The following is a 12,140-nucleotide window of genomic DNA, read 5'->3' as shown; positions in this document are numbered from 1 at the left end:
GAAGTCATTATTGTATAGATTTGATTAAGTTGGAGCCGAATTCGAGAGGGAAAGCGGTTGTTGTGGATTGATTTGGCCGTGGAAGTTGAGGTAAGTGTTTGGTTTAACCCTAGCTTGAGGGACTAGGAGTTGAATCTTATTTGCTAATTGCTTCTTGTTGAGTACGGCGTATAGGCATGGAGACGAGTATCTATACATTGGTTTCTAGCATGACCGTGGGTCTTTAAATTGTGAATATCTTGATTTCGTTGTATTTCCCTTGCCTTAGTGATGATTCCTATTTGTTGTGAAAAGCTTGTGAAAGAAAATTGTGACCTATGAACAACGAGGAGCACTGGCTCAAGTTATATTTCAATTGTGAATATCTATGAAATGGTTGAACCCTTTGGAGCATTGGCTCAAGTGGTAAAGTGAGATATGAAATAAAAGTGAAAGGAAGAGAAAGAGTATTTAAATTGTTCTCTTGCCGGGATGTTATTGTTTATTGATTATTTTCCCTTGCCGGGACGTTGAAATTATTGATGTTGTACCCTTGCCGGGATTTAATTGTTTAATTTTGTTCATTCCCTTGCCCCCTTGTTTGTGATTGTTGTTTGGGTGAGGAAGAGTGTTAAAGCACGAAGGGTGATGCCGTGCATTGTTTGTTTATTGTGAGGAAAAAGTGTAAAGCACGAAGGGTGATGCCGTGCAATTGTTTGATTATGGTGAGGAAAGAGAGTAAAGCACGAAGGGTGATGCCGTGCCGCACGATGTACCATTCTGTGCCGATTCTATTGATTATATGTGAGGAAAGAGAGTAAAAGCACGAAGGGTGATGCCGTGCACATTTTATTATATCATTGCTTGGTGAGGATGAGAGTAAAAGCACGAAGGGTGATGCCGTGCACTTGTTGCTTTCTGTCTCTTTATTAATGTCTGAGTTGTGTAAATTCCTTCGTTGCTGGACGACTTTTACTTGAAATTGTTATTTCCCCTTAGCATGCTCCCCCCTTCCCATATTGATTTCTTGTCTTTGTATTTCGATTCTGCTGTATATGTATATATAACTGCATAGGTTTATGTGGTAGTCCGGTCTAGCCTCGTCACTACTTCGCCGGGGTTAGGCTAGGTACTTACCAGCACATGGGGCCGGTTGTGCTGATACTACACTCTGTGCTATTTTGCACAGATCCAGGTTTCGGACAGCAGCAGCAGTATTGTGGGAGCAGGCCTTCAGTCCAGCGAGACATCGAGGTAGCCCTGGTGGCGTCCGCAGGCCCGACGTCTCCTCTATCCTTTATTTTAGTCTGTTATCTCATTGTATTCGAGACAAACAGTTTATGTTCTCTTTCAGACGATTGTATTTAGTATTCTTAGTAGTTCGTGAGTATTGTGACACCAGTCTTGGGTAGAGGCTTATGTTGAATTTTCCGCATTTCTATTCAGTTTTCTATAATTTAAGACTTCCGCTTATTATTTAATTTTGTTGCTTTTATATTATTGCCGATAATTGCTAAAGGAGGTAAATTGGTTAATGGTAAAGGTAATTAAGGGTTGGCTTGCCTAGCTCTCATTAGTAGGCGCCATCACGACTCCCGAGGGTGGGAAATCCGGATCATGACAAGAAATCGCCCTCAACCGAGCTCCAAATCGTTTTTCCAAGTTTTGAGTTCAAACCCTCGTTCTTCCCTTTTTCTAACCAGCGATATCCGCTTCTGCGACCATGGGACCGCACCTGCGACTTTTCATTAAAGCCCAACTTCCGCACATGCGACCTCTTACCCACAGATGCGGTGCCGCTATTGCGGTACCTGGGCCGCATCTGCGACCAATTTCAACATTGCCTCAGACCGCACCTGCGGTCCCCTAACCGCTTCTGCGGTGCCGCACCTGCGTCCCCATACACGCAAGTGCGATTATGACAGGTTCAGCAAAGCTTCAGATTTTCCTAAGTCCAATTCAACTTCCGTTAAGCGCCCGAAACTCACCCAAGGCCCTCGGGACCTCAACCAAATATGCTAACAAGTCATATACCACTATTCAAACTTGTACCGATCTTTGAAACACTCAAAATAACATCGAATCATCAAACATCCTCGGATTCAAGCCTAAGGCTTCCAAAACTTCCAATTTCCGCTTTCGATCAAAAAGTCTATCAAACCTCGTTCGAATGACCTAAAATTTTGCACAAACCTCCCAAATGACACAACGGACCTACTCCAACTTCCAGAATTCCATTCCGACCCCGATATCAAAATCTCACTATCGAACCAGAAACTTCAAAAATTTGACTTTCGGCATTTCAAGCCTAATTAAGCTATGGACCTCCAAAACACAATCCGAACACGCCCCTAAGCCCGAAATCACCCAACGGAGCTAACGGAGTCAACGGAATTCCATTCTGAGGCCGTCTTCTCACTGCTCTAACTACGGTCCAAATTCTAAAGCTTAAGCTCTCATTTAGGGACTAAGTGTCCCAAAACACTCCGAAACTCAAAACGAATCCTCCTAACAACTCACAATAGCAGAAACAAACACGGAGAATGCAGTTAATAGGGGATCGAGGCGTAAATTCTTAAAACAACCGGCAGGGTCGTTACACTAGTAGTCTGAATATTCACGAGCTAATCTTCCAACTCATCCCCGACACTTTATGGTATTTCTTATTTATTTGGTATTGACACTTGGCATTTTCTGAGATATAAAGGTAGAATGCGAGATCGAGAAATTTAGCTTTAAAAAAATAATTGGAAGATTATAAAATTTACAGATTTACCCCACTATTGTTGTGCACTTTATATCGATTATGAATTATTATATTATTTATTGGACCTCTAGTAAGTATCGATGTCGACCCCTCATCACTACTTCTCTGGGGTTAGGCTAGATACTTATTGGGTACGTGTTGATTTACGTACTCATGCTGCACTTATGCACTAAATGAGCAGGATCTGACAGGTCATTTGGTGATCATCTTGGCGCGTAGGCGCATCTGTTGAGGAGACTTTATATGAGCTGCAATTCAGGCTACGCATCGCAGTCCACAGAGTCCTCATTGTACTATTTATGTTATCCCGTCTTAATTACATTCTGGATAGATGTTGTATTATTGTTGTGCTCCTTAGAAAATGCTCATACACTCGTGACACCGGGTTTTTGGGGTTCTTACGGGTTGTTCGTTATTGTAATTGCGCATTTATTATTATTTTACCCTGGAGATTATATTTTATACCATTAAATTAATGCAGATTATGATTTCAAAAGTAATAAAATGAGTAAATAAATTGATAAATCAATGTTGGCTAGCCAGATGGCGGCGTTAGGTGCCATCACGGCCTATATTGGATTTTGGGTCGTGACAACTTGGTGATAGAGTGTTAGGTTCACATAGGTCTCACGAGTCATGAGCAAGTTTATTAGAGTCCTGCATATCGGTACGGAGACGTCTGTACTTATCTTCGTGAGGCTACAAGGATGTTAGGAGCACTTCCTTTCTTGATTCCTCTTCATGCGGTTTGATTCCTTTGAGGCTTATGCCTTTATTTCCTTCCTACTTAATCTTACGCGACGTGAAGTTCTTGTTATCAATTGGGTATCGAGAAGTTGCAGTGGTACTACAGACGTTAAGTGTAGGACCCAAGCCCTTCCAATGCATTCACTGATTCCATGTATCCTTCCATGTCTTCACCATCAAAATTTACCAAAATAGCCGCCAATGCCTTACCAAGGCATTCTTCTTCCATCTTCACCTCGACTGCATCCTCTACCTCATCAACAATATCAATGACTGAGATACTTTCGTATGCATGTGGAAGTTTCTTACTAGCTTGAAAGGTAACCTCTTCGTCATTAACTCGGAACTTGATCTCATTTCGTCCGAATCCATGAGTGCTCTTTCGGTAGCATGGAATGGTCTCCCCAAGATAATAGGGATTTCTTTATCAACAGCACAGTCGAGAATAACAAAGTCAGTAGGGAGGAGGAACTTCCCCACTTTCACAAGAACATCATCAATAACTCCCATCGGTCTCTTTATTGAACGGTCGGCCATTTGCAACCTCATACTTGTAGGCCTGGGCATACCTAACCCCGCTTTCTTGTAAATAGCAAGAGGCATTAAGTTAATGCTAGCCCCATTATCACAAAGGGCTCGTGCAAAATCGCGCAAGCCAATCGTGCATGGAATAGTGAAGGCTCCCAAGTCCTCTTTCTTTTGTACGGTGGTTGTTGCAATGATGGAACTAACCCGGTGAGTCACATTCACCACTTCATTCTTGGTGGTTCTCTTTTTGGTTATCAACTCCTTCAAGTACTTAGCAAAACCCCGCATCTCTTGAAATCCTTCCACAAATGGAATGTTCACTGATAATTGCTTGAGAATGTCATAGAACTTCTCGAGTTTGCTATCATCAACCTTCCTAGCAAGTCTTTGAGGGAAAGGAAGAGGAGGCTTAGGAATTGGTGCTAGAGTTTTTGGTGTCTCTTTCACCTTTTCCTTAACCTCTTCACGGTTCACTTCTTGAATTTTCACCTCCTTTGGGAGTCTTTTGGCTTCAACAACAATTGGCACCTCAACTTGTGCCCCAACTTCTTGTTCAGAATCTTCCACTTCGACCACTTGTTCATTCTCTCCTTGAAGTAGTTTCCCACTTGGAGTTGTGATTGCCTTACAATAAGAAGTCGGACCACTCCCACTACCTTTTGGGTTCACTATTGTGTCACTTGGGAGCATGCTCTTCTGCTTCAGATTTTGCTCTCTTGATAGATCTCTCATTTGCAATTCTAACTTTTGTATGGACGCGGTGTGAGAACCCACAAGCTCGGTCATATTATTCATTAAAGTGTCGGATCGTTCTTGATTTTGCAATACTCGTTCAAGCATGTTTTCCAACTTGGACTCACTTGAAGAACTTTCCTTCCAATGCGGAGAGTTAGAATATTGCCCTTTGGTGGAACATAGGGGTTTGAGCTCCTATTTGAAAAGTTGTTGTTGTTGTTACTCCAATTCCCTTGATTTGAACTACCTTGGTCATTTCGCCAATGTTGATTGCCTTGCCCTTGTGGGTTAGGCCTCCATTTGTTGTCCTGAACCTTGGTAGGGTTGCCTTTGATAACCTACTTGAGAGTTCTTGACATAGTTTGCTTCCTTGTAATCCTCATTTGACATGGGTTGAACATCTTCCACCATATTCACCTTTTTTGTTTGGCTTTCAGTGAATATCTTTGTTAACACATTGATATTGGTGGCAAGCCCGGCAATCACTTGATCTCTTTCTTGGTTCTCCTTAAGCATGTTGGTCAAGGGAGGAGTACCATATGCAATTCCACCCGTGGTGTCCTCTGAGTGCCAAGCTTGGTTATGTCCTGCCATTTTGTCAAGGATTTGTGTGACCCTTGCAAATGTTTTATCCATAAAGGATCTATCAGCTGCATTTTTGGCTGTAGATTGATTCATAGGATCCAAGCCATGTAAAATTTCTCCAACAAGATAGTATCCGGAAAACCATGATTCGACGACCTCACTAAATATAGCTTGAATCGATCCCATGTCTCATGTAGATGCTCTCCCGGTAATTGCTTGAAAAAGAAAATTTTATCCCGGAGCTTAGACTTCTTGCTCTGCGGGAACCATTTTGCTAGGAAAGCTCGGACAAGTCCGGGCCAAGTATGAATGGAATTAGGCGGTAGATTTTGGATCTATTGTCTTTCCTCTCCAGTTAGAGAGTACTTGAACACCCTCAACCTTAGGGCATCATCTGAAACGTGATTCTTCTTGTCATCGCACACACACCCAAGAAATTTCTGAGATATTGTGTCGGATCATAATTTGTGGAATTTCGTAAAAAAAACCCTCTACCTTGAGCATTAGGATTAGACTGTGTTCCACCTTGAAGGTGGCAGCATCAACTATTGGAGGGACAATGGCATTTGCATCCTCAATATATTCATCTATATCCGCAAAAATATTTTCTTCTTCCAGGTCGCCCATGTTTACCTAGTGACACCAAGCAAAGCAAGCAAAGTGTGATGGAATAGAAAAAGACGTAAAGTAAAACACACACTAATTAGTAATTTCTAAACCGTATTCCCCGGCAACGACGCCAATTTTGATGACGTCAAAATCCACTACTAAAAATTAAATGGACACGGTCACATGCAATATAATTTTTCCAACTATGAGTCGGGGTTGAATCCCATAGAGAACAATATGCAGGCGATTAGGCGTTATTAGGCGTGTAAGAGAATTATCGCTTATTATGCTAAGCCAAACACTTAAAAAGGTTTTGAAAAAATATTTATGTCTAAATGCAAAAATAAAAACTAACCTAGAAAGCAAGTAAAATGATCAATGGCTACAAGCATGGATACACGGGGAATTACACTCAAGTAACGATCTAATGTATTTCATGATTTTACAGATATGAGCGAGTTTATGCTAATTAGCCTTGGGTAATAATTCTATATTAGCTTCTTCCAAAGACTAATAAGACTTCCTAATTGAATTATCCCTAAAACAATTACGAGATTAAGCACACCCTAATATGGCTACAAGTAGTTCAACCCCATCCCTAGGTAGAATCTATAAAGTAAGGGTTAAAGCCTCAAGTTCTTATTAATTAATCTTTCCCAACCCCAAATTATCTTTCCCAAAATTAATTCGAAGTTAATGGGCGAGTCCTAGGGTTAGCTAATCCCTTTGAAAATATTAATGAACAAGAATAATTAAAGTAACAATAACTCACTTTTTAATAAATAAAAATCGTTCAATACATAAGCACAACAAGATATTTAATCCACACTTTAAATATGAATATTCCCATAAACAAGATTCAAGCGTTAGGAAAAATACTAAACACCTAGATATACAATACAAAGTAAGGAAATGAAGAAATGAACATAAATGGGTAAGAAATTCTCAACCAAAAGCTTCAAATCTTCAAGACCCAAGTGTGTGTGCAAGAACCCTAGCCCCAAAACTTGTGTTCTCTTCTCAAAATAAGCCAAAAAAGATATTTTACAAATGAGCTAGGTCGTGTATTTGTGGGTTTGAAATCGAGAAAATGTGAAATGCCAACACTGTCCTCAGCTGAAGTCCGTTGACCGCACCTGCGGAAAAATCATCGCAGGTGCGGCTCCACAAAAGCGGACTTCCTTTCACAGATGCACAAACTCTGGGGAACTACCTACTCCTCAGATGTGGATTGTCAGCCGGAGATGTGGTCACAGTGGGACATTGATGATATATCCAAATGCGGACCTCCACTCGCATAAGCGAGCTCGCAGAAGCGAGCAGTGTTGCGCAGATGTGGAACCACTTAAGAAATTTGCACTTTTTAACTCGTTTTTGCTCAATTCAACTTCAATTGAATTCAACTCTCTTCATGCATCATTTACCTAAAAATCTTGCAATGCACACCATAAATCACCTCATTTTATAATTAAAAGACACAAAAACTAAAGAAAAGAGACTAGAATAAATGGTAAAATCACCACTCATCAGTGGTGCATGATGTCTTTCCCTCCGTGTTCAGGCAGGCTATTATCGTCGCATTGCGAAAGGATGTTCTTTTGTTCCAGCTCAATATGTGTATTCCTTATGGTTTCGAGACAGTGCATAGATTGCTATGATGTTCATGCGTTGTTATCGCACGGTGTTAGTGTAATGGTAGGGTGTTTGTTTATGTGTCGAGGTAGTGAATGACTTGAAACAAGGATTTCTCAGTGCATGATTTAGAGGTTCAGCGTTTATTTCCAGCAAATGGAAAGGCAATCGGACTATGAATATTCAGGTTTGGGTTGATGGAGTAACGAGACTTGGTATTTTCGAGCGTGGTTGAATTTTCATCTGTGATGTGGTATCGTTGTGCTTGTTTAAATGTATTAAGGTTCGCTGGTGTTATGGTCTTCTTTGCTTTGCCTACGGGGTAGGGTGCTGTGAAATGGTGCCTGAGAAGCGGTTGTCAGAGATAGCGGTGTGTAGCAGTTTCAGGATAGAATCTGTGTTCTAATGTTGATGGCTCGAGAAAGATGATCTTCTAGGAGGTTTAGAGTTGGTAGCAATTTATTAGTTCAGGTGCTACAGAGATGGATTTTGATTTATGGCAGCATTTGGGTAGCGAAGGATGAGAAAGGACATGGTGGAAGGTGTCTCGCGGTGGTTGAATTACTAGCAGGTCAAGTATGAAAAGCAGAGGTCGAGCAGTTACTTAAAGAAGATGGTTTAACCGAATTGGGAGTAGCAGAGTAGCATATGGATTCTCTGGAAGGGAACCACTTGTTTGAAGAAAGTTTAGAGCAATTTGGGAATCATGGTGGAGAACTGACTAGGTCTACAGATAGTATTTGGAATGGTGGCTACTGCACTGAGGAACATTGAATACGGCAGAAAGGAGTTTGCTTGAAATGAAGGGGAATACAATGTGACTTTGAGCGTGGAATGTATTGTCGGACTTTCGGTTGATGTCAATGGGAAATGAACGGACTTGTACAGCTGGTGGATAAGTACGGGCTCAGGAGGGCCTACTGATTTCGTAGTAGTTGTACCCAGCGCAGCGCCGTTGGAAGATGTCAGCATGGAATTCCACAGGTAGGTTATCTCCTGTGAACAGGTTAGCAGTTGCGTGATTTTGATAAAGTTTCTATGAAGAGTTCTACTTACTATCCAGGGGGACGTCGAACAGGCGATCATGGCTGATAATTCAAAATGTTCATGAAAAGTGTAACAAGAAACTATAAGAAATTTGGCGGGTTACTTGTGCGAGATCATGGTAAGTGGGAAGGAGGAATCTTGGTGGGTTTCAGGGTTATATAATTATAGCTTCAAGCTAAGTGAGGGAGCCCCACCGTCTACGATTGGATTGCGTGGTTGTCTGCTTGTGCGGTTTCTGGGTAGGGTGTGTTGGTGGGTTATTATGACTAAGGAAATAAAATATCAGTGGTAAATCGAGCAAAGGATTTGAGGAATGTGTGCTATATTTGGCCTTATCGATACATGTTCGGGTTTTGGGAAGACTCAGAGTTTATGCTTCTTGTGGGTGTAATATAAAAGGAAAAGAATTCAGTCGGATGCTTCTTTGATAGGATGTTACGTGCTAACAGCGCACTAGATTTTGGCTTACATTCGGTACCAAGTCAGAGTAGGTGGCTCTCAACAGTGGTCCTAGTGGGTTCAAGAATTTAAGTGCAGTGCCTAAGGACTTGGAAGGTTCTATGTTATCATTGGGTATGCAGCGGAATATTGGAGGAAAGGAGGAAATAGCTTCAGATTCGCAGAAGGTCTTGTAAAATGCGTGTACCAGTTGGAGATACTACTGTGCGCATGAGGAGAATATGAGATGATTCATGAATAATGAGACAATGTGGTCTAGTGATGCGGTTCACTCAGGACGAGTGCGGATTTGGTTCGCTACGTTTCTGAATTGAGCTGTTATTATTTCTAAGGCAAGTCGCGAATAAATTGGGAGAAGTTGGGTTGGTTAGTAATGGTTGAATCAGCATGATTGTGGCAGTGACCAGTTCCTTCAGCGTAAAGTTATACATATGGTTTGTGGTTGTACGCGTGGGCTTGAGCTCCACCACAACTTGATTGATTTGGGAGGTATTTGATTCAAATGGCCTTGTAGTATAAATGGATTCCAGAAAAGTCATGGCGGTTTAGATCACGACTTGAGGTTTGTATTTTTTTTGCGGTTTGGGAATTCAGTTGTGTGTTGCATTGGTTCTTCTGAAATGAGATAAGTGAAAGGTTTCTAGCCAATGAAGTGTTTATTCCACTAGTAGTTCAAGGGTTATGGTGAATACGTGTATTATCGCTAGCGGCATGGAAACTTGAAATTGAAGGTCAAGGTTGCGGTTCGATGTTGATAGAATGTCACGAGCTCGGATGAGCAGGGGTGAATTCAGATGTTCAAAGTAAGCTGGAATTTTCTTTAGTGTCACCTGATAATGGTGTTCTGTGGAACTGTGTATTGACTTCCAGATTTTAGATTCGCTTTACAAAATTAGAACGGTTGGTGGTATGGACGGGCAGACTTTGCTGCCTGAGCGGAAGGTCGTAGGAGCGTACCCCACGGGGAGATTTGTATAAGTGTGACATGTTAGTCACTTGATTGTTAAAGATTGAAACCGAGTATGGAGGTTATGGTAATATCGCAAATACGAGAGTTTATGCCTGAGAGGCGTTCTATTCCTTGGGTTGTGGACCGTGTGAGTTTGTTCCAGATTTGACGGTTGTTCTTGTGTGTCATGAATAGGTCATTGTGGATCCTTGAATGGTTATTAGCCCAGTATGGTATGATCAGAATCGGCTTGAGGCCCGTTGATGGGTCTAAATATGGATGTGTGCTCTACACCAGGCCGGGTGTGTTCATTCAGCATAGCATTTCTTATGGAGGAGTCTTCGGGCATTGGATTTCGTCGTTAGCTATTTCATGTAATACTCTATTGTGCCATGTGGGTTGTGAGACGGCTTGATTATTCGCACATGTGTTGAGGTCCCGCGTAGCTCTAGTGTTATGTGAGCAGGATGGTTCTCGAGATGCAGATCATATATCGTACCTTAGTTGTGCTTAGGTTTCATAGCGTATGGCGCTATCCGTCTCCCCAACCCCAGGATTTGTATTACGCACTTGGCGTGCTTGTGGTCGATATTCGGGCATTTCATAAGTATAAGCATTATGGCTTGATGTGTGTTTTCTTCTTGATTGTTATCTGCGGATCGGGTGGCACGCCGCCACGGGTATATTATTTAGATCGGGTGGCACGCTGCCACGGGTATGTTATGTGGATCGGGTTGCACGTCGCAACATCACCATGTTTGGATTGGGTCGCACACCGCAACAGTGTCACATTGGATCAGGTTGCATGCCGCAATAGTGAGATGTTGAGCATAGTTCCTTACACTCATTTTGTGTGCCTTTTTTTCATCCCTGAGGTAGGTTCATAGCACCTATTCGGCCGTTTTATTCGTTACGGGGACTGGGTAACTCCCTGTCAGAGTTCGTTCTTCCTTATGAGTTATATTCGAGTTTGAAGCTTGTTGGCGCATTATTGGTGTTATATGAGGTTTTGGCAGTGTTCGAGATTTCTTATTGCCTGAACAACTTGTATTGGGTGATACGAGGTCATTGGACCTGGGAATAGTGCGATCGGAGTTATGAAGGGTATAGTAAAGAGAAAATATTGTTATTCAGTTCAGAATGAGGTAATGGTCCTTTTCAAGAGGAGAGACTCCATTATTTTTTGATTCGGCAGGTGGTTATTAGTTTCTACGCATCTCTTCTGTCGTAGCGGTATTGCGAGAGTTGGAACAGGACTTATATGCGTCATGAGGTGTGTTATGGGCATCGTATTCGTGGAATTGCAGTCATAGTTGTTAGAGAATGTTATTATGGTCACGTGAATTATGCGATGCATAGTGTGAATTCAGCAAAGGTATACGATCATGTTTTAGTACAGTGTGTAGTGATTGATACGGTGTTCGTATGTTAGAATCAGGTCTTGTAGAGAAATTCGAAGGTTGAAATTTTGTTCTAAGGCTTATTAACTAAATAAATAGGGAGAATCTTCAATCTGGCTCAAGCTAATATAATCAACTGGGTTGTGGCAGCACGGGCAGGTGCACGAGGTATTAAATAGTGATTTTGGGCAACTCTGGAGCAGTTCTTAGTGCGTTCGAGGACAAATGTATATTTAAGTGGGGGAGAATGTAACGACCAGACCAGTCGTTTTGAACTCTAGAGCGTCATTCAACAGTTTAAGGCATTGATTAGCTTCACTTCAGGTATTATGACTTGTACGCGTGGTCGGAATTGAATTTCGGAAAGTTCAGAGCTAATTTGGGAAGAAAATTCTAACTTCGGAAGCTTTAAGTTGGATGAATTGACTAAGGTTTGACTTTTAATTAAACGACCTCGGAATCAGGATTTGAAGGTTCCAATAGGTTCGTATGATGATTTCGGACTTCGGCGTATGTTCCGGTGGAGTATTAGATCACCTGGGAGCATTTCGGCGCTTATTATGGAAAGTTGGCATTTTAAAGGTTTAAGAATTCCTTAAGTTTGGTTTGAGGTGGACCTTGGTGTTATCGATATCCCTTTGGGATTCCGAGCCTTGGAATAGGTTCGTAATTTATAACTTGTGTGCAAAGTTTGGCATCATTC

The 12,140-nt window shown here is 41.7% G+C and overlaps 1 protein-coding gene across 1 annotated transcript; it reads right to left on the bottom strand.

Moving 5' to 3' along the window:
* Positions 1 to 3,602: 3,602 nt before the first annotated feature.
* LOC109221291 lies at positions 3,603 to 4,807 on the bottom strand. The gene is made up of 3 exons (XM_019385753.1): positions 4,394 to 4,807; positions 3,803 to 4,351; positions 3,603 to 3,746 (listed from the first exon to the last, which is right to left on the bottom strand). Exons 1-3 carry the CDS (start codon positions 4,805 to 4,807, stop codon positions 3,603 to 3,605), a joined length of 1,107 nt encoding a protein of 368 aa, XP_019241298.1.
* Between the last annotated feature and the right edge of the window lie 7,333 nt (positions 4,808 to 12,140).

This window comes from Nicotiana attenuata, unplaced genomic scaffold (assembly GCF_001879085.1).
Source record: "Nicotiana attenuata strain UT unplaced genomic scaffold, NIATTr2, whole genome shotgun sequence".
In the NCBI taxonomy this organism is placed as follows: Eukaryota; Viridiplantae; Streptophyta; class Magnoliopsida; order Solanales; family Solanaceae; genus Nicotiana; species Nicotiana attenuata.
Note: the sequence above shows the minus strand (reverse complement) of the source record. Positions and strands in the feature narration are given on the sequence as shown.

Coding starts and splice junctions, on each gene's coding strand:
- LOC109221291 (XM_019385753.1), bottom strand. CDS start 4,807: ATGACCGAGCTTGTGGGTTCTCACACCGCGTCCATACAAAAGTTAGAA. Junction 4,352..4,393: donor CTCAAAGACTTGCTAGGAAG/GTTGATGATAGC, acceptor GACATTCTCAAG/CAATTATCAGTGAACATTCC. Junction 3,747..3,802: donor AGAGGTTACCTTTCAAGCTA/GTAAGAAACTTC, acceptor ATTGTTGATGAG/GTAGAGGATGCAGTCGAGGT.